Below are 26,360 nucleotides of genomic sequence, written 5' to 3'. Positions count from 1 at the left end.
CTATATTTCAACTTGTGTTCAATACATTTTCTCACAGCAGTGCTTAAAACTGATTGAACTATATGTCAGTTGCCCTAGTGCAGTTACGATGGACTTCACTTTTAAGACAAGGTAGAGGTAGGGAAGTTAATCGTTGATGAAAGGACAAAGGTTTTGGTTTATGATATTTACTCTCTTAAATACCAAGTTGGTCTGAATTCTATCAGTTCACCTGTTTGCTGACTGGATAAAAACATGGACTGGCTTTCTGTGCTTTTGCTCCTAAGCTGTCTTCTTCAGGTGGTCTGGAATCAGGTAAGAAAGCAAATAGTGCATTTTCTTTATGTGCTCAAATAAGCAGTACAGATCGATACGAGTCTGAGAGGAAAAGACTTAAGTATATGATTGTTCCAAAATTAGAATTCTGTTTCTTCTGTGTGGAGAAGAAACAAAGATTTCTGTTTTCCTTGAGCCACTGTTCTTAGTAGGCTTGGGTATGCATTGGAAGAGCATACGTTGTGTTCCTTGCCTAAGCAGAATTTCACTGATATTCAAAGTAATATTACCAGAGTTGTAAATGCAGAGTTAGAACCAAGATAAATATTTAAAAGCATTTTGCTATTCCATATCTGAATGGAATTTATTTATTTATTTGCTATAACTTGAGGTATTTTACATTGAAATCAATATCTTTTTAGCCACTGGATGTACTTTTTAATGGTTGTTTTCTGTTCATTCTGTCCAGCTAAACTATTTATTACCCCCAGAAAATGACACCTTTGAGATTTTGTACTTCATGTCTTTTTTACAGAAAGGTAATATTTTGCTGCTCTTAGGATAATTCATTGTTGAGGCCAGATGTTGGAGTGATATACAGTATAATTAATTTGGAGAATGAAAACCAGTGAGTTGTTTATGCTCACTTCTGTTGTAAATTCATAATGGCTTTGGGGTAACTTACAGAGTAAGGTATTACTTCAAGTGAAACAGTCTTATCTATTTTAATTAATGCAACTTAGCTGTCTGATTCTGGGAATCCAGGTGCAAAATCTTACTGTGACAGTCATAGTCTGTCCCTCTCATACATTCATACACAGCTCATACAGTACATCACCTCTCTAAGTTAGGAGCTCAGACCCAAACCCCAACTTTCCTATAGCTCTCCTGTATCCCCCAAGTTCTGCACTCCATTCCTGTTTCCTCTGTCCATCACAACTCCCTCTTCCCCTGTTCTGAAACTCTTGGAGACTCAATCCTCAGCTTTGTTTACATTCCTCTACAGGCTTTTGTAAAGATGTAATGAGTGGTGCAGACAGCTACCAACATCTACAAGTTATCTCTCCTCAAGCTGACTCACAGTTACTAGCTCCTGTGTGAGGGGGGTGTCTTCAGCACAGTAGGGCTACTTACTTGATTTCCATGTTCATTGTGGCCAGGAAGATCTTCTTTCACATTTCTGGATGCTACTACCAAGAGTTATGTAGTCCGAAGGAAACACCAGTAAGTTAGGAGTTCTCATCCAAACTGGTTGACCATATTCCAGACTATGTCTGTGGTGAGACTGGAAAGTTTTCACTGGGTGATTCATCACATCTTTGAATAGAAGTTCAGTGAGGTCTGTCATCTTTTAGAGATGCCAGGACATTGTGATTGTTCCATAACTATCTTAGAGACAGATCAATTTTGTATGCAATAACTCATTTATTTCTCCACCGATTACCACCAATACCTAATTTTTACAACTAGAATAGGTGAGATGCTTTTCCTGCCTATTTGAGGTGTACGTGAATTATAAGCGAGTTAAACATGCCGGCAAGCCATGGTTTGACCAACCTCCAGTGCAACTTAATTCTCATAAGTCGTGTTGTCTGCCAAAGTTAGGCACTAATATTATAAATTTTGCAGGAAAAAAACAAAAACAAACAAACCAAACAAAACAACCGTACCATTTGGTGTAGATGCATCTAAGTAGCTTTGGTTAGATTAAATCAGTTTCCTCATTGGAATACATCATAGGTGTACTTCCCCTTCATGTGCCTGTGAAATGTGAATCTCTTATTTGTTTGCAAAATTTTCAGAGGCTAGAAATTCAACAAATGGGTCTCAGCTGTCAGGTTGGTGCTAAGACTGAAGCTGTTCCTACTTGAACAAGTAATACACAGATACTTCTTTGGAAACTGAGTAATTTACTATTGAGATTCACATGACTAAAGTTCAAAATAAGTAAAAAGGAATGATGAAAAGAATTCCTTCCATGTATAACATTCAGTGACAATTTTCAGATCCAGGACCAGCCTGGATTTCAATTGATTGCTTTTCTTCGGTAATGGATTTATATTTTGTTTTATACACGTTAGATACCACTGGGCTTAGCTACACTGAGCTCTGAATGCAGATACAGGAGCATTTTTCATGAGCTAGCCAATTTTTACCTTTAGCATAGTTATGTTTTCTGATTAGTAGATATGAGAACATAGAAGTTCGTAATTACTGAAACTACAAAAATGTTTGCTCTCCATTAATCACTGTAAGGCTGTTCAGCATAGAATCAGAGTCATAGAGTATTAGATACGTACATACATAGATAGATACATTCATAGAATGTATTGTGTTGGAAGGGACCTTAACACTCATCTAGCTCCAACCTCCCTACCATGTGCAGAGCTGCACCCCACCAGCTCAGCTGCCCAGGTCTCCATCCTACCTGGTCTTGAATATCTCTAGGGATGGGACATCCACAGCTTCTCTGGGCAGCTGTGCCAGTACCTCACTGCTCCATTAGCTTTCTTTAATAGAAAAGAAAACGTGATTTCAACTTTTTAATATTGCAAGCTTTAATTCTCTGATGGTTTTTTTTTTCTTTCACATTAACAAAATACTGGTGGAAAAGTAGAAATTTAAAACCAAATAAATTCTTGAAAACATGTATTACATACTGAGTAATTTCAGTTTATTTTACCAGCTCCATTTTCATTTCAAATTTTGAGTACATGGACTGGAGACTGTTTTGTAGATATCTTGCGGTAAAGGAAGGTAATGCTAGGACATAAAGGCAATAAAACTTTAGAATGTAAGACAAGACTATTGACACTATGGATTTACAGGGGATTTGTTCCCCAAATACTGCTTTACAATTGAAAGTTAAGCATGCCTTCCATAGGTTCTGGGCAATTTTACTAGTAGCAATATTTGTTTTCACAGAAGTACTAGATTGTGAAAACTTTACAGGAGCAGTACTTGTTGACTTGCCCGTTGGACGGCTTGGCGTGGAGTGGGCAAAAAACTGAAACAAGCAAATGAGCATTTGCAGTCAAATGAGAAGACAGAAGGTCCAATCAGTCCAATACAAGCAATGTGATAAATACTGTTATTTGAGTATAAATGCATCTCTAGTATACTGTAGAGAGAATAATGCTGACTGCATTTCATTGTGTGCCTTTCTAATAATATATCTTTTCCTTTCTTCTCCCCAGCCTGCTCTGGAAACTACTGGTGAGTTCTGTTTAGAAATCAATTTGTATGCATGGGAAGCAATCAACAAAAACAGCTGCTCATAAACATTGCTAGGACAGACACAGATTTATAATTACTGTTATTGTTATTGCATTAATTTTCACACATCATAAAGATAACAGCAAGGGCTCATGTCCTACCTCACTTGTCTTTTTATTTTTCAGAATTAGACATAGATGGAGGAATTGATCAAGACATCTTTGACATCAATGAAGGTTTTTTTTTTAAATTCAGTTTCTCTTTTTCTTGTTGGTAGCTGTAGATCAATATAATAACTTGATGTTAATCTCCTCTTCTCTTTAGCTCTAGGACTGGACCTTTTTGAGGGAGACATCAAACTTGATGGGGTGAGTTTGAATATAAAATATAAAACCAGAACTGTGTCGTTGACTCATGCAGTGTAAAGTATTAGTGGCATGAAATATGACTGATGCATCCTGCTCATACTATCAATAAATGCTGTTTATGTTATGATAAACTGAAAATGTTTGGAGATACATTTCTACAAAGTGTCATAAGCAATGAAAAACTTGGGTGCATTTAAAGAAACATTATCCAGAATTAGGTCAGTTTAGCCAGTAGATCAATATCATTAGCATCTTGTTTTCTTTGCAGTGGGTTTTATATTTGTACTTGTAGGATATTCAGCAGCACAAATCACATCCAGACAGGGTTATATAAAACATTCTTAATTTATCTGTGGAATATGCATGTAAATTATGAACCAATTAACTTTATGGACCAGTGCTGCAAAACTTTCATTGTGTAAACAGATAAACCAAAACCAATAGAAAATTATACCTGTGAGTAATACCACATTTTAAAACATCTGTCCCCTATGCCTGTTCAATCAATAAGAATAAAAAATATTTGCATAGCCAGTTACATCTCAAAGATATGTAGTAGAAGCCCAAAAAATTGTCTTGTGCCCCTGAAAATCAGTGCTGATTTTCTTTTCCTTTTTGGTGAACTGCTTATGCCTGGGCATGTCAGTGGAAGCAAGGAAAGCATTTGTTAATGGCATAGGAGCAAGCCTTTGCATTATGAAAAATGCAGAATTATTGATGTTTGTGCACATCTCAGGACTTTGGAACTTTATGCTTCCCACAGTAGCTGAAGCTCTCCTCAAATATGCATCAAAATCACAAATAATGTACGGAGAAAATGCTGCAGAAATGGGAGACATGGTTAGAAATGTGTTTCACTTCAAACCCAAGCCGTAGGCCTTTCAGTGATCATCTTATCTTTCTTTGATTTCTTATCTTTCTTATATGAACTCATAAGAAACGTAACATTAGCAGTATCTTAGTCTTTGACCCCAGATCATTTTTTACAGAAAACTGCACACTTACTTTCTTCCTCAGGTGCAAGAACGAAACTCCATCATTGGTGATGAATATCGCTGGCCCCATGTCGTCCCCTATGTCCTTGATGATAGCCTGGGTACAGTATTTGTCCTTGACAATGTCTGTATGTTACTTTGATTGAAATATTGATTACAGATCAGTAAAGATCCCTGTCATCCTTCCCTCTTCCTACTGCCATGCTGTTAGTCTAGAGCAGGCCATTTCCCCCAACAGGATTTGGTCTGGATATGCAATAGCAGGATATCTCATCTTGGTCTTGGTATTGGGTCCCACCTCCTCTCTGGATGCTCTTAACCCGATATTGTAATGACCCAGCAGATTGATTTGCTTTGAAAAGCATATGTCCAAGACATGAAACCATAGTAAGATGAAGAAATAAAATGACACCGATGATCTTGTTAAAGCCAGGCAGCTTACTTGGCTGTTTATACCACCTAGAGCACTGCGGGCAAACTGACATTCTGAGTTATAATGCAGTTTGCAGTGGTCTGAGTGAGTGTTCTGGGGTTGGGCTGATCTCCATCCCTTCAGGTACAACCAACTGTGGCTCTGCATGGCAGAGGGGAGTGGTGAAAGAGGGAATTCAAGTTCTCAAAATCATGAAATTGTAGAGTTGGGACGGAGCTCTGGAAATCATCTAGTCCAATCCCCTAGTAAAGCAGGTTCTCTACAGTACATTGCACAGGAGTGTGTCCAGGCAGGCCGTGAATATCTCCAGAGAAGGAGACATCACAACCTCTCTGGGCACCCTGTTCTACTGCTCTGTCACCCTCGTAGTACAGAGGTTCTTTCTCACAGTCGTGGTTTTCACTGCACATGAGGAGACTGTGGGAGGGAGGGAAGGTTTAGGGTGGATGTCAGGGGGAAGTTCTTTACCCAGAGAGTGGTGAGGTGCTGGAATAGGTTGCCCAGAGAGGCTGTGGATGCCCCGTCCCTGGAGGTGTTCAAGGCCAGATTGGGTGGGGCCCTGGGCAGCCTGGTCTGGTATTACATGGGGAGGCTGGTGGCCCTGCATGTGTTGGGGGGCTGGAGATTCATGATCCTTGAGGTCCTAACAACCTTGGCAATTCTGTGATTCAGTGGTTCTGTGGTTCTGTGGTTCTGTGACCGTGCCCTCAACACACAGTGTGAGGTCATTTTTCTGGTCTATGACATGAAAAAAAAAATTACTCATCCCCAGTTTAGGCTAGGATCTAAGATAGTAAAGAATTGAAACCACATAAATTGCTCAGAGTAGATAAGCCAGACATACAGTTAGTATGTTCAAGTCCCAGAGAGTTTCTGTGAGAGATGCGTAGCCTACAGTTAGCCCTAGGTGAAATCTGATGTCGTCATTCACTATCTACTTCATTCATGTTCAAGAAAATCTCAGTGAAGTAAGTGAAAAAAATTACAAAATGAAGAGCCGTGTACTATGTGTATTATATACTCATCATGTTGTGTCTTATACATACATACTACAGAAAAATTACACAGAAACAGAACCAGGTGAAGATAAAATGTCACAAGAGCAATTTGATGGTTTCTAGACCCCTACATAGGTCTTAATCTAGCAAAAAGTTTATTTTGATTAAAGATTGCTGGAGTAAGAGCCACCCTTAAGGTATGGACTCTTTGGACTTGCTCTGTACAGGTAACAGTACAAACCCAGTGGCTCAACACTGACAAAAACACTGTTTACGTTGCAGAAGTTAATGCGAAGGGAGTCATCCTCAAGGCTTTTGAACAATATCGGCTCAAAACCTGTATTGACTTCAAACCTTGGGAAGGAGAGGAGAATTACATATCTGTGTTCAAAGGAAGTGGGTAAGAGGAGAAGTATAAAATAATTCTCTTTTTTTTTTTGGCTACAGACTGTATTCATGTCCAGCATTCTCTCCAAAACTCATCTACCTGACTGTAATTCTCTGGTTTTCTTTGTGTCTATTTTCTGTCTTTTTTTTCTTAACTAGAAAATGTAATATCTTCCAAAGCAAGTATTACATAGTATTAATTAACAATTTCTCACTGATACTTGCTTCTAAATATAATAAGTAATCAGATTCTTGAAGAGAAGAAGATCTGAAACAAGCCCTTTAATTTCTTGACTGATCTTTGGCTATATGGAATGTCACTTTCATGTAATCACAGTAAGCATACCTTAGGTTTTAGGAAAAAAAATCCCATTGAAAATGCAGTAGGTTTAACTCTGGGACAGTACATATGCTTCATTGTAACAAATTGAACTGCATTTGAACAATATCACGTAAGCATCCAGATTATTTTTCAGTGCTGCCTAGCACTGAGACATTACACTAAGATCTCTTTTTATTTGTTTCTATCAGTAGTTATGCTATTTCACCTTAGTTTTCACAAAATAATGTTCTAAGAAAAAAAACAAAATTGTACCAGCTGCTTCCCTCTCTAAGACAGTCTTTATCAAAGCAGTGTAACAGAACAAATATGTTCTGCACACCACGCTGGCCCATTTCTCTCCTGTTAGAAAAGGAGACCAGGGAAACCTTGATAGCATGGTGAGGAAATTTACTTTCAGAATATGATATCCGGATACGAGAAAATGCATTCATAAATGGGGAAAGATTTTCTGCAAGTAGAAATGCTTCCTATTCCCTTTAGCTTGTTCTGAGATATTTATATCAGGTAATTGTTTCAAAAGTTCTTCATTCTCTGACTCTGTATTTTCTACTCTTTGTGCTGTGCACCTGACATTGAAACTCAACCCTAAAAGATGTGTAAGTGGAGACATAGAAAGTAATGTATTTTCCTAGTGTCTGTGAACCAAGTGGAAAACTCAAGGTGAAAAATGCATAAAGCAGCCCATTTCCAGTCTTCTGTTTCTAGATTTCTCCTTATTAGCTAGATCTTCAGTAGCTGCAGGAGAACTCAGTCCAGAGGGCACAGTGCACACAGAAGTGCAAAGTTCCTGGCAGCCCCAACTGTATTCATAAAAATTTATGGCACCAACAAAAAGACAAATTGTCTTTGCATTTCTGATCTGTGTTGCATCTGTGAAACATACAGAAGAAGGTGAGGGAACTTTATTTCAAAAAATGAAAAAAACCTTCTGACTAGTAGGCCAGAATTGTTTGAATTATCTTTTTGAACTCAAAATTAGTCACAAAGGAAATCAGCTGTCAGTTTGTTGGCTACCCTGTATAAAAACAAGCTTGTAGTCTCTGATGAATGTACACAGTGCCATCAAACCCCAAGGAAAGAGCCCTTTCCCCCAAGGAAAGAGCCCTCTCCGTATCCCTATAGTTTATTTAACACATGCCAGGGCTTGGCTACCACTCTACTATATTCATAAATACATATATCACTAAGCAGGTAGCAACTAATTCAAGTCTACACATTAGCTACAGAGGTTAGACTGAAAATCTGTTTAAAGACCTCTTCTTTCCTCCAGTTCCTACAATAAGCAAAATATCTGAGAAATATTTGTGAATGACAGAAGTTCAAGAGCATCAGAAGTGGCACATACCTGCAAACTCATCTAGCAGTCTGGAAAGTGCCATTGCTACCCTTCTCGTGAAGGACAAGGCTCATTCACCAGGAAAACTAGCATGGTATGATAGAGTCAAATAGTTAGCAGACCAGAGAGGACCAGCCCTGTATCATGTATTTCCAGATGGGAAACCAAGTTTTCATGAAGTTTTTCTAAGAGGTCACTTTGGCACTGTGGCATAAGGCAAAGGGTGATCTGGCTTACTGTAAACAGGAATTTGCTAGCAGGATGTGAGTATAAAAACAAGCCTGGAAAAACTGCTGGCTCTTCAAGAACAGCATTGCTACTGATGGCATGTGTCTCCTTATGGTCTGCCTTCCAAAAAGCAGATTGGTAAGATTAGTGAGAACAAATACTACCCCACATCTCTCACCTCTGATGGAGCAACAAACAGCAGAAAGCACTGAATCGACAGAGACAGACTGTAACATATGTGAAGAAGCTGGGATTTTTTTTCATTTTCCTCTTTCCCTGAAGAAAGACATCATTAGTATGTTGTATCTCCAGTTGTCCTTGTCCCACTCACATGGCTTTATTCTCAGCCGTGAGTGACACAGAGTGTGCATTTACTCCCTCTGTGGTTGAAGAATGATGGTATCATAGGCAATTGGCAGAATGAAGGCAAGGGGAAGTCACATCCATTGGTGTTTGAATATTGATTTTACCAAGTGTCCAGGGTGTGCTTGTAGCCTGCTGTGCTCTACACAGCAGCCATGAAGCCAGAGGCATCTGCTGTGGTATGAAGTATACCCAGAACTATAATGGACTTCTTAGATTTTTGTACAACTAGAAAAAGCAGCATAATCAATATGAGGCCTTGCTCAAGGGAAGCCAGTGAAATTATGGAAGCTGTATGTCTCCCTCCCAGGCCCCATGCTGTAATTTTAATGAGTAATCAATAGCTAAGGCTTGTACTGCTTTTTACAAAGAGAAATCCTGTGGAATATGCTTCACTAATAAGTTGCAGGGTCCTACCGTGCCTGGTATGCTTGCTTTTTACATTTCTGGGGTGATAGAACTGCAAATCCTATGGAGTATTTTGTGCCTGATTAATTTTATGGAGTTCATTGGGTAAGTGTTGATTTATTTGCTGTGTAAAACATCAATTTAAATGTGCTTGCTAGTTTGTGGACATGGGGTGCCACTTTATTGGTTTGTGCAGATAGCTCACAGAATTTTTTTATTCTTTAATAAAATCTTCCAGCATAGCTGCAGTTTGGCACTGCCTTGTGAGTGTATGCAGGCAGCAACGGCCCCAGAACTACCTCTCACAAATAGCTAGAAAGAAAAGAGACAAACAAAAGCCCTCTCAGATGTACTGGACTTTCAGAGTATGGTTTCCAGGGGTGACCTGACCTAGCAGTCACAAGCTGTCACCAAAGCAAAAGACCAAAATAGTATGGGGAGGCAGTTGTGATGGTTGAGGTGAGAAGTGGCAAGGCAATGGTTTGTCTGGCACTAAGAGATGTCCAAAGTATGCCCACAGGTAGTTACGATGATCTAGCCAAGGAGCAGCAGCTTGTTAGTTTGCAGTAAATCTTAGGTCTTAAATCATGTGCCCATAATCTTCTTTTTTTTTTTTTTTCAGTCATAGATAGTTCAACTTCTTTTCTGCTAAAGAAAACCCATTAAAAAAAATCCATCTGGAGTGGGAGAACTGATTACTCATTGAAGCAGAGTTTCATATGGGAGAAAAGGATCCAGTAATGAACAGATCAATGAAAAAACACTCATAGCAAAATGTATCTCTAGCGCTGAATGAAAGGCCTGTTTATCAGGCTCATTCTGGATTTATTATGGCATGGCGGAGGCATGTACTTCACAGATTTGTCTTCCAATCTTATTTCCATATTAGTTGCTGGTCCTCAGTGGGAAACCGGAAGCTGGGCTTGCAGCAGCTCTCAATTGGAGACAACTGTGACAGGATTGCAACAGTTGAGCACGAATTCCTTCATGCGCTAGGCTTCTGGCATGAGCAGTCACGGTCCGATAGAGATGACTACGTGTCCATCATCTGGGACAGGATTCAGTCCGGTCAGTCACTCTCCTGATTTCTCACTCAGGCAATGGACATGTTTTGGGTAGGGAGCATCTCTTTCAGACATCCTCCCATTGCTCGAAGATTCCCTCACCTTGAATTAAATTCAAGTTCACCATATCAATAAACAAAACATCCAGTGGCATCTGTTTGGGATGGACAGCCTTATTTGTTGTCACTGCCATTATTACTCATGTCACAGCAGTTCCTAGAGGCTTAACTGGAGATCTGACTCCTGTCTTGTTAAGTACAGTACAGCCCAGCAACAGAAAAGAGTAACTTGGTTTGTTTTAATGAATACTAAACTCACTAATTACTATGGGAGCCTGTAAAAGTAATTAAAAATAATCCCGCCTTACAAAACCCAGTACAACCAAAGCCAGCAGAAAATCTGAAGGGAAGGGATTGACCTTTCTTCTGAGAGAGGGCTCACGGGCCAGAGAGACCTCTTTTGGTGTCCCCATCACACAAGCCATTACTGTGGCAACATGGCTTCCAAGTGCAAGCACCGGCATATTTGTCACAAGCCTGAGTGTGGCATAGGTTTTCCTCAGAGTTGGGATTGATGTCTGCTTGTTCAGCATTCTGTCATCCTCCGTAGTCCCTACACAGTTTGAAAACAGGGATGTGTGCCCAGACATGGTACTGGCCTGGTGCAGGTACACCCTGAGCACCAGACAGTAATTAAATCTTGCATTCGTATTTAGTTCTGATCAATAGCCAGGTGCACACACAAGTATATATTGCAGAAAATGACTTAGAGTCTGTTATTTGATTTCCATTATACTTTGCTGACTTCTTAATAACAAGTTATGCTATCGTTAGCCACTTGCAACTGCTGCAGCTTTTTTATGCTGACCTGAGTCTAGTTACTGTATTTTGGCTAATTGTCATTTAAAACATTTATAACTTTGCCTTACTTTAGAGTTAATATTGCCTTTCACTGATTCTTCAGAAAACATCTATAAAATTAAACTTTGAATTGTTTACCTAACTCCAATTTAAACTTGTTAGAAATGACCAGCAATTAAAATTCGGAGAACATGGATTAGAAATAAAGAGGCATTCCTGCAGGTGCATAACTTGAGCACTGAAATGGCATGTCCACTTTGGGGTATCACAAGCCCATCACAGTTTATGAGTAGATTCATGATGAAAAGATTTCTGATAGGAGAAAGGAGAAGGGCTTCATGCAGCAGAAGTCATCATGTTACATTCTGATAGCTGAAAGAGGAAGCTAAATAAATTTAGGACAGGAATAAATGCCTTTATAGAACAATTACATAAAAATGATTACCAAAAAGTACTTAAGGTTCTAAAAGATTTTCTTTTACTTTGAGCCTGTATCTCAAAGATTGGTAGTCTTTCTGGAAATAAACAATCTTTTATTTTTCCTTTTCAGGTAGAGAACATAATTTCAATAAATACGATGATAAAACATCAGACTCTCTGAATGTTCCCTATGACTATACATCTGTGATGCACTATAGCAAAACTGCTTTCAGGAATGGAACTGAACCAACCATCGTAACAAACATACCGTACTTCATGGATGTAATAGGACAGAGGATGGATTTCAGTGATTATGATCTTCAGAAACTGAATCAGCTGTACAATTGCTGTAAGTTTTTCCACTCATTTTACATTCTTTGCTTCTTATCTTATTATCCAGCCTCAAGTAAAAAAAATACATGTGAATATATTTGGAGAAATGAATTGTGTTAAAAACACCAGAAATAATGGTACAGCTAGAAATAATATAGCCCTCCTGCAGAAACACTGCTGTGTAGTAGAGCTTTCTGTGCAATTTTATTTGACCTTTAGTTAAAAATCAGCTTTGCTCAGTAGATGATTTTTGTTCATCCCTTGGGTGGCTGTTTAAAATGTGTGCTTCTACACCAAGCTTTTTGTTTCTCCCCCTGCATTATTGCACAGCTGCTGCTCTACAGAACTGAGTGTCTTTGCTGTGGCTCTCATACCTGCTCTGCACTCATACAGTCTGTCAGACAGAGCTTGTTCATGCAAACAAGAGACGGATGCTGTTATGAAGAAAAAGTGAGCCTTTAAAATTTTTGGTTTCCATTTCAAACTCAGCCTATTAGCAAAGTGATTGAAACTGTTGCTTTGCTCATATGGAATTCATTCTAGAAAGTTGAGTGAAAATAGGGGTCTGGGGAACATAATTATGTAATTGTGACTATCAGAAGTGTCCTGGCACTCAGAAGATACTTTTACTTCACTGCCTCAGTATACCAAGTAGAGTGTAAGATCTTACATCACGTTTTAAACCTCACTGTAAGTATACTTTAAATAGTAATCAAACACATTTATTGGAACAGTGTCTTTTAATGAGTATACGATTCTGATAAAGGTACTTATCTTCACGTGGGTCTAAAATGAACACACATGCAGTTTTAGGCATTGTAGCATTTGACACACAGTCAATTAGCTCTTACGTAAGTGCTTAAAGCTAAGGATGTCTTTAACAGCAGATAGGGTTCTTCTTCATCTCCATTATCTTATATACTTTCCATCATTCTCACGCAGTATATAAATACTTCTTGACTTCATAACTTTATTCTTATCCAACAGACACGTTTGCTCAGCAAAATAAGCCCCAGTCATGGTGAAATAAGTGATGAAACTCCCATCGCTTTCAGGGCAACCAGAATTTCCCCTACTCCCTGCTCTGTCTCTCGGCATAGCAGGGGTGTATGATATTTGCAGAGCCATAAGTGGTCTTCAGACGATTCACTGTTTGCCCAAGAGGCTCCTGTGCCAGGGAGAAGAGGTGCTTCACAGGTCCCAGCTCTCAGCTGCTGAATGACCCTTCCAGGTTAGAGGAAGGACCAAGAATGACAAACATGCTTTAGGTTGCAGATGTCCTCACAGATGTATCAAAAAACTGCTTTTATTGCTGAGCAGAACTTATGAAAGGCTTTAACCTGAATTCCTGCTGAAAATCTGCGGGGTTAGAAATTGATGATTAAAATTGGAAGCTTCAAAATATTTATATATGACTGGCCATGAGTTTCCTCATTCATTGAAAGTTAGGATTCAGCAGTCATGCTCCTCATACTGCCAGCCTCTCACTAAGCAGTGAGAAACTTACTGGCATTTGGTGCAGATGGAATTCAAAGCCCCCTACTCTTGTCTCAGTATTTAATCTAAGAAATAGATTGTATGCTATTGGGTCTTGCTTCTCTCTCTTCTTGTCCTTCAGTTTTATATGCCATCACTTTTTTACAGCTTTCCTGTTCGGACAAACTGATTTCATATCTCGCTTTATGCTTTGATTTCAAGGAGTTCTTTCATCATCCCCTTTTTTTCCTTACTTTTTTGCTAACATCCTATTTTTTTTTTTAATTTTCTCTAACTGTCAATAGAACAACTACTGTGAAAATCTTTCTTTTCTTGTTTTTTTGCGACATCATACCAAAAACATCTCTTAAAAGGTATCAATTATACAACACTTCCCTGAGCTAGGCTCACTGAAGCATTTAGCATGCTACTGAGGTTGATTTTTGTGATACTCAAGGTTCCTATTATTAGTGCAATGTAACCTTTAAAACTGTCACAATATTTTATACATAGGTTGAGAAGCAATAATCACAAAGCGTTTTATTAACAGTTGTTTTCAAATAATGGCTGGTGTTGCAGAGAGCTCAGATCTAGTATAACAGGAAACAAATCCAAAAATAGGCATAAGCCTGGGTTTATTACTTCTTTTGTTAACTTCTGACTTGTTAATATGAAAACCAGATCTTCAGAGTCTGTATGAGGTGAGATAACCACTGGTTTCAAATGTATCTTTGCCAAATGTGTTTTCAATTCAGCATTTTGAAAATCAAGCAGAATGAGCAAATACTGCAGTCAAATAGCTGCTGCTGTGCTGTATTTTGAAGTTGGTGCTCCGGTAGATGGTCTGGTGAAACTTCTTTCAAAAGCTCTGACTATGTGTGAAGTAAGCCTAAAGAAAGCAGAGGAATCCTCAGACCTTTTGGTTGTGTGAAGTTTGGTAGGTCAGGGCTGGTGTCAGTGCTCCTTTTGTAAACAAAATATAATAGAACCATCGAATGGTTTGTGTTGGAAGGGACCTTAAAGACTATTTGGTTCTAGTTCCCCCTTGCCATGGGCAGGGCTGTTCCCCACCAGCTCAGCTGCTCAGAGCCCCATCCTACCTGGCCTTGAGCACCTCCAGGGATTTAGCACCCACAGCTTCTCTGGGCAACTGTATCAGTGTCTCACTACCCTCTGAGTATAGAATTTCTTTCCAACATCTAACCTAGATCTCCTGACTTTTAGCAAATGCTATTTGCCCTTGTCCTGTCACAATCAGACCATGTAAAAATTTGGTCTTCCTCCTGCTTGTAAGCTCTGGCTGCAATGATGTTTTCCCAGAGCCTTTTCTCCTTGAGACTAAGCAAGCCCAACTTCCCTTACTTTTCTTCATAGGAGAGGTACTCCAGTCCTCTGATCATCTTTGTAGCCTCCTCTGGACCCACTCTAGTCATTTTGCATCTTTCTTGTGCTGGAGGCCTCCCTCCTTGTGCTTGTTAAGTGCACAGAGCTGCTGCCCTGATGATGTCTTACTAGTCAGTGTTAATTTCCAAATGCTTTGAGTTCCTGAATGTTACAGATATAAAAGTTGATGGTGTTTGATGTCACTGATTGTTCTGTGTTTGCATTTCTTAGTGTCTCTGCTCTTGACTTATTTTGTATTTTGTATTAAACACGCGCTTTGTAACAGAGATTCAGAACTTTTTTTTCTTTCTTTTTTTTTTTTTTTTTAATCTTGTAGCCTCCTCCCTAAGTTTCATGGACACGTGCAGTTTTGAACTTGAAAATATCTGTGGCATGATTCAAAGTCCAGATGATAACAGTGATTGGCAACATTTGTCTCACATTTCTGCTGGGCCAAATACTGATCACACTAACATGGGAGAATGTGAAGGTACGGGAAAACATTCTCCTTATCTCTTTGGGAAATATTTTATGCAAAGGCAAGTCAACTGACTTTGCTCTTGGCCTTGTTCTATGTTTATCTGTTGAAGAACCACAGTTAACTTTTGAACTAAGCAATATAAAACTGCATGCTTGGGAAAACCAAGTGACACATTCTGTTTTCTGCTTACTTGAGAAGATTGAATGTTCTTATCCCTTTTGATCTTCTCTAGCCTTAATGTCACATCCTCACAAGAGAATTATGCAAAATGTTCTAAACTACGCATCAGAAATATCAGGCACGTCAGAGATAGTGCTGATTTTCTGAATAATTGCACAGTAATACTTCAGAAAAGACTGGCATTTAGAAATTTCATCTATTCCCAGAGCTCAGATGAACAATTTGTTGAGAATCATAGAACCATGATGTATCCTGAGTTGGAAGGGACCCACAAGGATCACCAAGTCTAGCTTCTGGCTCCACACAGGACCAGTCAAATTCAAGCACTGTGTCTGAGAGCATTGTCCAAATGCTCCCTGAACTGTGACAGCTTGGGGCTGTGCCCACAGCCCTGGGCAGCCTGTTCCATGCCCACCGCCCTCTGGTGCAGACCCTTTCCTTAACCCCCAGCTGCCCCTCCCTGACACAGCTCCATGCTGTTCCCTTGGGCCCTGTTGCTGTCATTAGAGAGCACAAATCACTGCTGCCTCTTCACTCCCCTTGTGAGGAACAGTAGGCTGCCATGAGGCCTCCCCTCAGATCCTCTGCTCTGGGCTGAATAGAATGTAGCTAATTATTTACGAAGCTGTTAAAGAAACTTGTGAGTTCAGGAGCTTACACCAGTCCTCCGAAGAGAATGTCAAATGTGAATTACCAGCACTGCATGAACAGTTTCAAGAGAGCACCCATTGTGTGTAAATTGCTAGAGACAAGCGAAGGAGGAAAAAATGTCCAAGGAGAACAGCAAGTCTTCCTCTGAAGAATGCAGACAGGTAACAGCCCTCAGTCTGAAGATTTGTACAGGATCTAGTTTGCTGTGACCCTTGTGAACTCGACTGTATCTTCTAGCACTGTTACAATATGATGTTAAGAATACATGTTTTACCACTTGCTTCTCTTTTACTTTTGACAGATTCTGGCTATTTCATGCATTTCGACACCAGTGCTGTATCAGAAGGAAGCACAGCTATTCTGGAGAGCAGAATTCTATATCCCAAAAGAGACTTCCAATGCTTGCAATTCTATTTCTATAATAGTGGAAGTGAAAGTGACCAGCTCTATGTCTTGGTCAGGGAGTATTCTGATGCCCATCCAAATGGTACTTTGAGACTAATTGAAGAGATAAAAGGTATGGAATAAATAAAGCTGCATTTTGGTTTAATCTCATAATGCTTTTCAATGTACTGAGGGAAAACGCTGTAGCAAAGTGACTCATCTCCTAGTTTTATTCTTTATCTTCTTCTCTAACAAAATAATTGAATTTCTGCTGGTGGTACTACACTTGATGAATCCTCGGTCAGCCATTTTCCTATAATATGCTAAATTACAACAAATTAAACTCTTGCACTATCAAGATAGTTCTCGTACCAAAATAGGTAAAATTCCATGAACAGTCATTTTAAGTGTTGTAGAATTGCTGGTATCAACAGCAACAGATGAAGTTGGTCATTAGAATAAATTACAATAAATAAGAATGAAAAACAATAAATAAATAAGAATAAATAATAAATAAATAAGAATAAAGATGAATAAAGAAATGGAAAATATAAGTGCCCTGGAATACCCCAAATATCAATTAAAAAAAAAAAAAAAAAAGATGAACAAAATTCGACTTAATTTTTAAGTCACGTTTGGAGTGGCTGAACTGAAATACATGGGCAGCAGAACACAATTTGCATCGTACTTTGAAAAAAAAATCAGTTTTTGTGCCTTTGGGAGCCCACAAAATGAGCAACAGAGGTCTGCTGATGGAGTTAAACTAGAATTGCTGAAGTCACTTAAGATTAAACTATATTCTCAAATATTTAACTATTTGTTGATCTCAATTACAGCTACAAATAATTCAGTCCATTGAATGAAGTAGTCTGAGAAAGTTCTTTTGCATAATAGATATAAAGTCTGCTTCTTTTACCTTTTTTTTGCTCATTAAGGCTCAACTGCTTCTCATGACTGTTTTTCTTTTCTTTTTTCCACTCATTACTTCACTTTGATTCTTTCATCATCTCACTGAACATGAGTCAGAAATGCCAGTCTTGTGTACTATGTTTGCAGCTCAAATAGACATTAGTTAATGCAAAAGTCAGTTTAATAAGATAGTGGGGTGTTCTTGTTTCTGAATTTGTTTTTCCCCTCTCAATTATAACAATAATGAAAAACAGCAAGAAATTATGATTCTTATCTGAAATCCATTGTGCTGTTTTTAGAACAGTTAGGAAAGTGAATTCTGTGCTTGGATTTGGCACTTCCTAGTCCAGAAATACAGCTGAAAGTCTGGCCTTTCATTCAGGGGAACATAAGCCAGACAGCTAAAAGAATTGTTTTGCTGCATGTACTGTTAACAAAGAATGTCCTACTTTCACTTGACTTAAAAGGCCTTTGTGCAGAATTCTTTGTTTTTGTGCAAACTGCTCTTGGAGTCAAGTGGGATTTACTAGTCAGGCATGTCTAGAGGCGGCATCAGCCTTGCACTGGGATTTGGTCACATGTAGTAGGTCTTGCAAATCTCTGGCTTTAATTTTAACTTAGCAGCCATTTGATGGGTGAATAGTGCTTCTGTGGAAGCAAACTTCCACAGTGCTAGGATCCCAGAATTCTCTGCATGTTTTTTTTTCTTTCTTTTTTTTTCTTCCCTTTGAGATATGTTGTTATTCAGTTATAGATACTTGGTGCCAACGGTTTTTTTATATCACAGGTGACAGCCGCCTTTGTGCATTTAATTATCACAACTTTTCAACTATTTTAATGCAGTGTTCTTTAAAACATAAAAGCAAAAGCAGTCTTAGAAACATTAACACTGTTTTCACTCTAATTAAGGAGCTTCTATGCGTATCTGTAATCTGTAGAAAAATTGAACTGGAAAAATATGATCACGCACTGAAAAAGCAACGTCTACAAGAGAAATGTTCCATCATCTCAGTGCTGGTGGAGCTGAGAAATTCTTTCATAGCATTGGAATAGACACTGTGGATGTGTACAGTGTTTGATTGTACTGCTTACTTAGAAATCCCTACCAATGTTTCCAGGTTCACCTGTGAATTACTGGCAGCTCCATCACGTTTCCTTGAATGTCACGAGTAAATTCCGGGTTGTGTTTCAAGGTGTGAGAGGAACTGGCTTATCAAATGGAGGTCTCTCTATTGATGACATCAACTTGTCAGAAACACAATGTCCTCACCATGTCTGGCACATCAGAAACTTCACGGATCTCCTAGACACAAGTCCTGCAGGGACAGAAGGAAAAATATACAGTCCACCCTTTTACTCTAGTAAAGGATACGCTTTTCAGGTTGGCTTGTATATAAATGGTACTGCTGATAACCCACTTAATTTAGCAATATACTTGTACTTGATTTCCGGAGCAAACGATGATCAGCTGCAGTGGCCCTGCCCATGGCAGCAAGTTACCATGATTCTGCTTGACCAGCATGCTGATATTCGTCAACGGATGTCAAACCAAAGAAGTGTAACAACAGACCCTCTGGAATTATCAGGTTAGTTAAAAGCAGATGTACTATCCAGTATGCTTAAAAACAATCAAACAAAAGCAAACATAAGAAAAAGAGGCAAATTTTCTCATTGTATAAATTAGTGCAGCTTTTTTTTTAACTTCTAGAATGGATGATTTCCTTGCAGCAGCAGTATAATTGATCAGACAAGAGAGATTTGAATATATAAGCAAGTTAAACTGGAACCTTTGATTTCAAAGGTGATATGCATGAGAAACAGGTGGATCATTCATGCCTAGCATTTCTTCCACAGGATTGTGAAGATGCATTTATATCTGCTTTAATGTGAATGAAAGCCTTCCAGAAAGCTTGAAACAAACAAACAAACAAAAAATACTAAATTAAGCAGTTGATACCAACTGAAAGTGCAGCTATTAAATACATAGCCTCCTTTCTTGCAAAATGAACTGTGGTGTCAGCGCAAATCACCAGATGGACAAAGTACTGATTTGTGTTACATAATCTATCCTTGTTCAAGGTGTGACAAGATAAGGAGCAATTGTCCACAGTACCTGGGAAAGGAGGCAATTTAGGTGAACGTGTAACTCTGAGAAATGGTAGGAATCTTAGTAAAAAATATTAAAATAAAATCCCATATTCACCATTTGATAAAGATTGAATTAAGCCAAAATAACTTTCTGCATCAAAGGATTTTGCCAAAAGAAACAACCTCCACTACTGAATTAGTTTTGTGGGCTTTCAGGCTATAACATTAATGCAGGAACAAAGGCACTAAAATGTCTATTTCTTGATATATTTTTAAAAAAACCTTGATTTACATAGGTTGCTCCAAAAGTAGTGCCTCCTATTTATTTCCATGGAAACTACAACAGATACAAAGAGCACAGTCACACTATAGATTGAGCAAATTCTCAGCTACAAAACACTATTTTTCAACATAGTCACCACCATTAGCCATGCACCAGCAATGAACAAGAGCCTGCATGCCATGCTCTTAGAAATTTGTTCCAGTAGAGGTGACCCACTGTTTTGCAGCTGCTATGACGACATAATTGCTAGGAAAATGTTCCCCATGCACTCCATCTTTCATCAGCCTGAAGAGATGAAGCCGGAAGGTACCATATCTGAACTATAGGACATGGATTGTCAACATGTCACTGTTGACACTGCTGAAAAGCACCAACCACTACTTCACTGTGCTCACATCCACTGTTTGATCTCCATGAACATTCATAAAGCATCAATGAATGTCAATGTATGCAATTTTTTCTGCATGGAGGAATTCAGTTCCACACCTTTGCTTGATATGCACTTTCACGTCAGACACCATTCTGCCAGACTGCCCCTCTGCTGCTGTCACATGGCAGCAAAATGTAATGAAATATTGGTGGAAAGGTTCAATCTCTACTACCATACCACCAACAATTACTTACAGAACAGTCCTCATACATTCATTTTTTAACGATGTTTTCTACATGAAAAAAATAAAAAAAGTAGTAATCTAGAAAGACCAACTCTGTATTTGAAGGATGATTATGGCAATTTCCCCATGGTTGGCATTTACGCTCTCTACTGTTATGGCCACAGCACTCAACTTGTTTCCTTCTGTGATGCTGAGGACTTGCAGTCTGTTTGTGCTCAGCCACTTCTCCCTTGTTCATGTTTTGCTTGTAGCCTCAGATTCCCAAGATAAGCCTTGTAACTACATCTTTCTCTGACCAGCCGAGATGTTGGAGCAAGCAGTTTCTTCTCCCAGTCACATCTTTCAATACAAAGTCAGGCTCAACTCTGAGATTTATGACAGGATTTGATGGAAGGGATAATAATAGCCTGTGACCAATTGGGTTGTTCAGGTGCTCTCTGTCCTGCATCCCTATCAGCAGATGCTCAGTACCTCAGACGAACTCACACAGATCTTCTTTGTCTTGTGTCCCATTAGTGTGGAATCTCTGTCAAATAAATAAATAAATAAATAAATAAATAAATAAATCTATTTTAGGCAGGTTCAGCACTGTTTCTGCTCCTTGAGTTTCAGGTAATTTATTTCCATCTCCATTATTTCCACGAGCAGAAACAGGCAAGGTTGGAACACAATCTGTCTTGCTTATGGAGAGAGTGCCTAGTATTACTTTGCAGCAAAAATTAGAGAATGAAGGAGCTCTATTGAGAAAAAAAATCTAGAGTAATCCCACACTCACATTCAGTTCATTTTTTTCAGATTCCTCATCAAATTATTTTTGGGATAGGCCAGATAAAGTGGGATCAACAGCTTCTTTCCCAAATGGAACTACATTCATGAGAGGTCCAGGACGTGGAACAAATGCATTCTTAACTCATCAGAGACTTAGAAGCCGTGACTTTATTAAAGAAGGTGGTGCTTATATTCTTTTAACAATGGAAGGTATGTAAACACTGATGATAGCTAATATTCTTTATAATACAGGAAAGTACATAGTGTCACATAGTAAGTCACTGATTCTGTGGATATAAATACACATTATGTACTTTACATTATGAGCAATTCAGGTACTACTCATATATCTAAAGTCAAATTATGTATTTAAATAGATGTGAGGGTAGATACATTCTTTTTTAAATCCATTATCTCATAGGTAGGTTAAAATTTAAATGTATAAAATGATGCTACTCCTGTGGAAATTACTTTGACTAGAGTACTTTGAATAAAATTGTCTGTTTAAATTTTTTTAAAATTACAAGGACCCTTCCAAGATACATAATGTTCCTGAAAGGTAAAAGAAAAGACTATTCATTATAGCAGAGGAATGTAAAACAGTTCAAAAATTCTCTGATCTTTACTATTAGAACTTATCATTAGAATCTAAGATCAAAAAGGAGAGATAAAGCAAAAGCCTTTTTTCTTCTCATGCAGATGTATCACATCTAGTATCAGCTCAGCCAAGCGTGTCACCCACCATTACTGCAGACACTTCTACTGTCAGATCTACCTCTACTGCCACCACCACTACCACTGAGCCCACCACCTCCACCAGGCCCACCACTACCACCAAGCCCATCACCACCAAGCCCACTGTCACCACCAGGCCCACAGATAGTCCTACTGCTACCAAAACACCCATCACAACACCCCCTGTGACCCTGACTGAAGAGCCAGAGACGGATGCACCGGAGGCCTGTCCAGACAACCCTTGTGAAAATGATGGTGTCTGCATTATCGTAGACAGAGAAGCAGTGTGCAGGTAACTGTATTTATTCACTCTCAAATCCAATTTTAACTGGAGTGATGAAAGCTTCTAGTAGAATAACTATTTGTTTCTAACAAAAGGAAGGGACTATAACTAATTGAGGCAAATATTTCCAGCCACTTACTGCAAGTGACATAAGATCAGCTAGGACAAAAAGAAATTCCTATCCGCAATACTTGGAGTACGCTGACTTACCTGTAAGTTATATGTAAATTATATATAAATATACTTCCTATTTTCAGTAATATATTAGTCCAATGTGATAAAATGGGCTGTGCATCTCCACAGATGTCTCTATAGCAAAATAGTTAAATATGAATGTAGCTGAAACAGAGTTCTGATATCAGAAGAAAATATATCAAGAGTTCCCAGGCAGTGTATGTAGGATAACTTTGTTTTAAAATCGTATATAGAAGCATAGAGTATTGCAAATCATGATCATGAATTAACAAAGTACAGTCGCTTGTCTTTGAAACCAGTGATGAAGGCTGAGGACCAAAGCGACTGTTTACCCTGCAGGAAAATATGTAACAACTTCAATTTATTCCTCTGTTGATTCATTTATGCAGCCCACCTGGCTGATTAGCATTGTTCCAGCTCTCAAACAAACTCTGAGGCTGAAGATAGTAACAATGTGCTATGAAGCTGTGCCAAGGCAGGTAGAGCAGGGATGGTAAATGTCCAAAGGCCAAGAGCAATGAGAGCCATGTATGACTCACTGACTGTTCTATCTCCCCATTTAGAAACCTTTTAGAAAACAGTTCTGCAAAGGGGCTTGTGCAGCACGTCAGAGACAGGTCACAAATATCAGAAAATGTCAAGAAGCTGTTCCAAGAAGATGGAAATAAAAGAGTCATGCTGAATGTTATGCTTGATTTTGGAATTATGAAAAGATTTATTTTCTGACATCTCCAGACTATTTGTAGATGTGGCCTACTTTTTATCCAGGAGAAGTGTGTAACCAGCAGTCAGTTTCTGCTCTGATTTTCTATTGGAAAACCAGGGAGGATGTGATACATAAATCCATTTAAGCTTGATCACATTAAATCCCTAAACAGCCTTGCAGTGCACTTCAATGGATTCATTTTCAGGGCCAAACATAGAGTTCCGAACAAATGATTTAGACAGAAACTATAAAAACAGTAACATAAGGAATGACAAAGGTATTGAGAGAGAGGTGCAGATGTGAACTCAGCAGTGTTGCCCATAGATGTTTTTTTTTCAGTTAGATCATTCATAAATTGTTTGAGCTAGTAGTAACTCTGAATAAGGTGAAGGAATCAGGGCTTGGAGGTTGTGTTTAGTGCACAACCAGAAGGTTTCCAGAATGATACTCCAGCCTTCTTTTGGGGGAAGGCAGAGACTGCTCACACAAGTTCTTAAAATTTGAAAACAAACCCCTTCTGGAAATGAGAATGTCTGTTCAGAATTTACCACAGCTACTAACAGAGAATTCCTGAGCGTGGAAAATGCAGTGTGATGGAAGCATCTTCAGCTATGTCTGTCCTAGTATGGTTCAGGTATGATCAGATCACTGATGCCTTGAGGGTCTGCCCTGTGCTCTCCGCTCTATTTATCTTGCCAGTTCAAATTGCTGCAAAGGTGAGAATTAAGAAGGCAAAGAACACAAGAGGAGTCAGTACAGTGAAGTTTCTTGGAGGGTGATAAATGTGGCTTGATGGGATAAAAGCAGCATAAAGCTTCTGGTCTAGCTCCCCATAGATTTTATTCAACTCCTTCTTATAAAAGCTTTTTTAAACGCACTGAATGAATACGGACTGAATAGAAGAGCTTTGTTTAAAAGCTGAGCACGTGAAAAGGCAAATTTGCATCAGGATATGAGGGCAATTAGCATAGTGGAAGCAACTATTACATGATAGTGGCCCTTGGGACAGGTGTCAGTTTTGCGGAGCAGAAAGTGAGTTTTCTATCAACTGAAGTGCTGTAAACACAAAGGAAAAGGAAGCAGGCAAGTGAACTTGGGTTACCCAGAGGGCTTGTGTACTGGTAGCAAAACAGCATTTCCTAGCAGCAGCTGCGGCCAAACCTGAAGCACTCAGAACAATCAGACTGGAGCTCACGTTTTCTGGCAATGGCTCCCTTTGTTTCTTTCAGAGCAGGGACAACCTATAAAACGTGGAAGAAGTGGAAATAGGAAAACCTGTAAAAAGTGGAAAGCTGAAGAAAGGAACCGTATATCCAGATATGTAAGGAGAGTGGGCCACCCAAGGCAACTCTAAAATAGACAACTGTTTTGAGATAACTTCATTATGGTTTGGGAGATAGAAATAGAGCATCAGAAATTAAATATTCTGAGGAGTCCTTTTCATACCTTTGTTTTTAATCACATGTCCCTTTACTTTCTAGATGTCCAGCAGGAAATAACTGGTGGTACATGGGGGAAAAATGTGAAAGGAAAGGCACAACTCAAGAAAATACCGTAATAGCTGTTTCTTCAGCCATAACAGTATTTGTTGTTATGCTAATTGTCACTATCACAACTGTGGTATGCCTTAAAAAGAAACACAGCAAAGGAGAAGGAAAAAAAAAAGAAAAAGTGGAGAACCTAACTCCTGAAGAAGTAAGTATTTCCTCTTTTTAAAGTAAGTAGTCAACTTCGGTAAGAAGTAGATTGGAGGGTCTCAATCAATGTCTTAATCTTGGAAATAGCAAGAATGGCGTAGATTAAAGGGACTCACAAGGGCCAGGAGAAATTCTCTAAGCTAATTGAAAAGGAATAGCCTTCCAGGGAGCAATTTGAATGTGGTCCTAATATCCTTTGTGTGATGACCTGTTGAAGTGCAGTACTTCTTCGCAATGACAGATACTGTCACTGTTACTTTATGTCCTCCCAATATGTTATTTTGATTTATTTGAAAGTAATGCTTCTACATTACACATGTATTTCCTTTCCACACTTCTCTTTTAAGATGTGGGTTTCTTTTTCTTTCTCTTTTTTTTTCCTCGTTTAGAATATAACGTACTTCTGAAGGTAATGCAATCAAGCATCAAAGACATAAAATGAGCATCACTGGAAAACCAAAATTATGCCATCATTCTTTCTGATACTTTTATGTCAGCTGTCATGATAAAGGTTTGTAAAGTCCAGAAAATAATACATCCCCTCTGAAAATATGGCTTATAATAAATTACTGTACTAACATCAGTGAAGTTTCTGGCAATGTTGTGTATTGCTGTGCAATGGAGAAAGATAGAAATGTGTTGTTTGACAGACTTTCCCTGTGTTTTAAGTCTACCTGAACATGAAAAAAATGTGCAAAACTGCATCCTGACATTCATTCAAGACAGAAAAGTCTAGGTTTGCCATTTTAACATGGAGCTGCCCATCATAAAAGAGAACTGGACTCTAATTCAGAGGAATCCAACCATTCTGCAGCAGTTGTCAGTAGAGTAAGAGTGTGTGGACATCTGTTTCATTAAGTCATTTGTGTTCACAGAATCACAGAATTGTAGGGGTTGGAAGGGACCTCCAGAGATCATCGAGTCCAACCCCCCTGCCAAAGCAGGTTCCCTACAGCAGGTCGCACAGGTAGGCATCCAGGCAGGTCTTGAACATCTCCAGAGAAGGAGACTCCACCACCTCCCTGGGCAGCCTGTTCCAGTGTTCGATCCAGTAAATATAAAATAAATAACAAGTAATGAGGAAAGTGCTAAATTAACCATACAGACACACAAGCATGACAGAGATGGTAACGGGGACCCATTGATGATTGCTGGTGATGAAGGAACTGCTAAGGCATATCTTTGAAGAATGTCAACCTGAACTACAAATTGCAGTTGATAAGAAAGGGAAACACAATCAACACAAAAATTATGGGATATTTGAGGCTATTTGGGATATCGGCTATCAGAAGGAAATTGTGGGTTAATGCAAAACTTACTATGGGACATGTAGGAGAAGGGCTAAAGGGTCCATAGGAAAAAGGGTCCATCTGATCATGATGGATCAGAGGGGAAACAAGCGTAGAAAAATGGTGCTAGCAACTGCAGAGACCGACATACAGAAGAGTCAAGCACAGAGATCTTACGGCACCTGGGTCTAGATGTTATCATGTAAAGGGCTGGGAATGCAGGAGGTCTGT

General features: G+C 38.9%; 1 protein-coding gene across 1 annotated transcript; it reads left to right on the top strand.

The window, feature by feature from the left end:
• Nucleotides 1-190: 190 nt before the first annotated feature.
• MEP1B (meprin A subunit beta) lies at nucleotides 191-25,423 on the top strand. The gene is made up of 15 exons (XM_042839885.1): nucleotides 191-294; nucleotides 3,453-3,471; nucleotides 3,657-3,707; nucleotides 3,796-3,839; nucleotides 4,857-4,935; nucleotides 6,548-6,665; nucleotides 10,220-10,398; nucleotides 11,805-12,023; nucleotides 15,204-15,356; nucleotides 16,480-16,695; nucleotides 18,590-19,057; nucleotides 21,252-21,434; nucleotides 21,924-22,251; nucleotides 24,625-24,838; nucleotides 25,230-25,423. The coding sequence occupies exons 1-15, from the start codon at nucleotides 235-237 to the stop codon at nucleotides 25,245-25,247; spliced, it is 2,349 nt and encodes a 782-aa protein (XP_042695819.1). The 5' UTR covers nucleotides 191-234; the 3' UTR covers nucleotides 25,248-25,423.
• The last annotated feature ends 937 nt before the right edge of the window (nucleotides 25,424-26,360 follow it).

This window comes from Centrocercus urophasianus, unplaced genomic scaffold (assembly GCF_019232065.1).
Source record: "Centrocercus urophasianus isolate 14NV4802_14NV808 unplaced genomic scaffold, USGS_Curo_1.0 seq_11, whole genome shotgun sequence".
Lineage (NCBI taxonomy): Eukaryota > Metazoa > Chordata > Aves > Galliformes > Phasianidae > Centrocercus > Centrocercus urophasianus.
This window is presented reverse-complemented; position numbering and strand designations above follow the sequence as displayed.

Coding starts and splice junctions, on each gene's coding strand:
- MEP1B (XM_042839885.1), top strand. CDS start 235: ATGGACTGGCTTTCTGTGCTTTTGCTCCTAAGCTGTCTTCTTCAGGTG. Junction 3,708..3,795: donor CATCTTTGACATCAATGAAG/GTTTTTTTTTTA, acceptor TCTTCTCTTTAG/CTCTAGGACTGGACCTTTTT. Junction 10,399..11,804: donor CTGGGACAGGATTCAGTCCG/GTCAGTCACTCT, acceptor TTTCCTTTTCAG/GTAGAGAACATAATTTCAAT.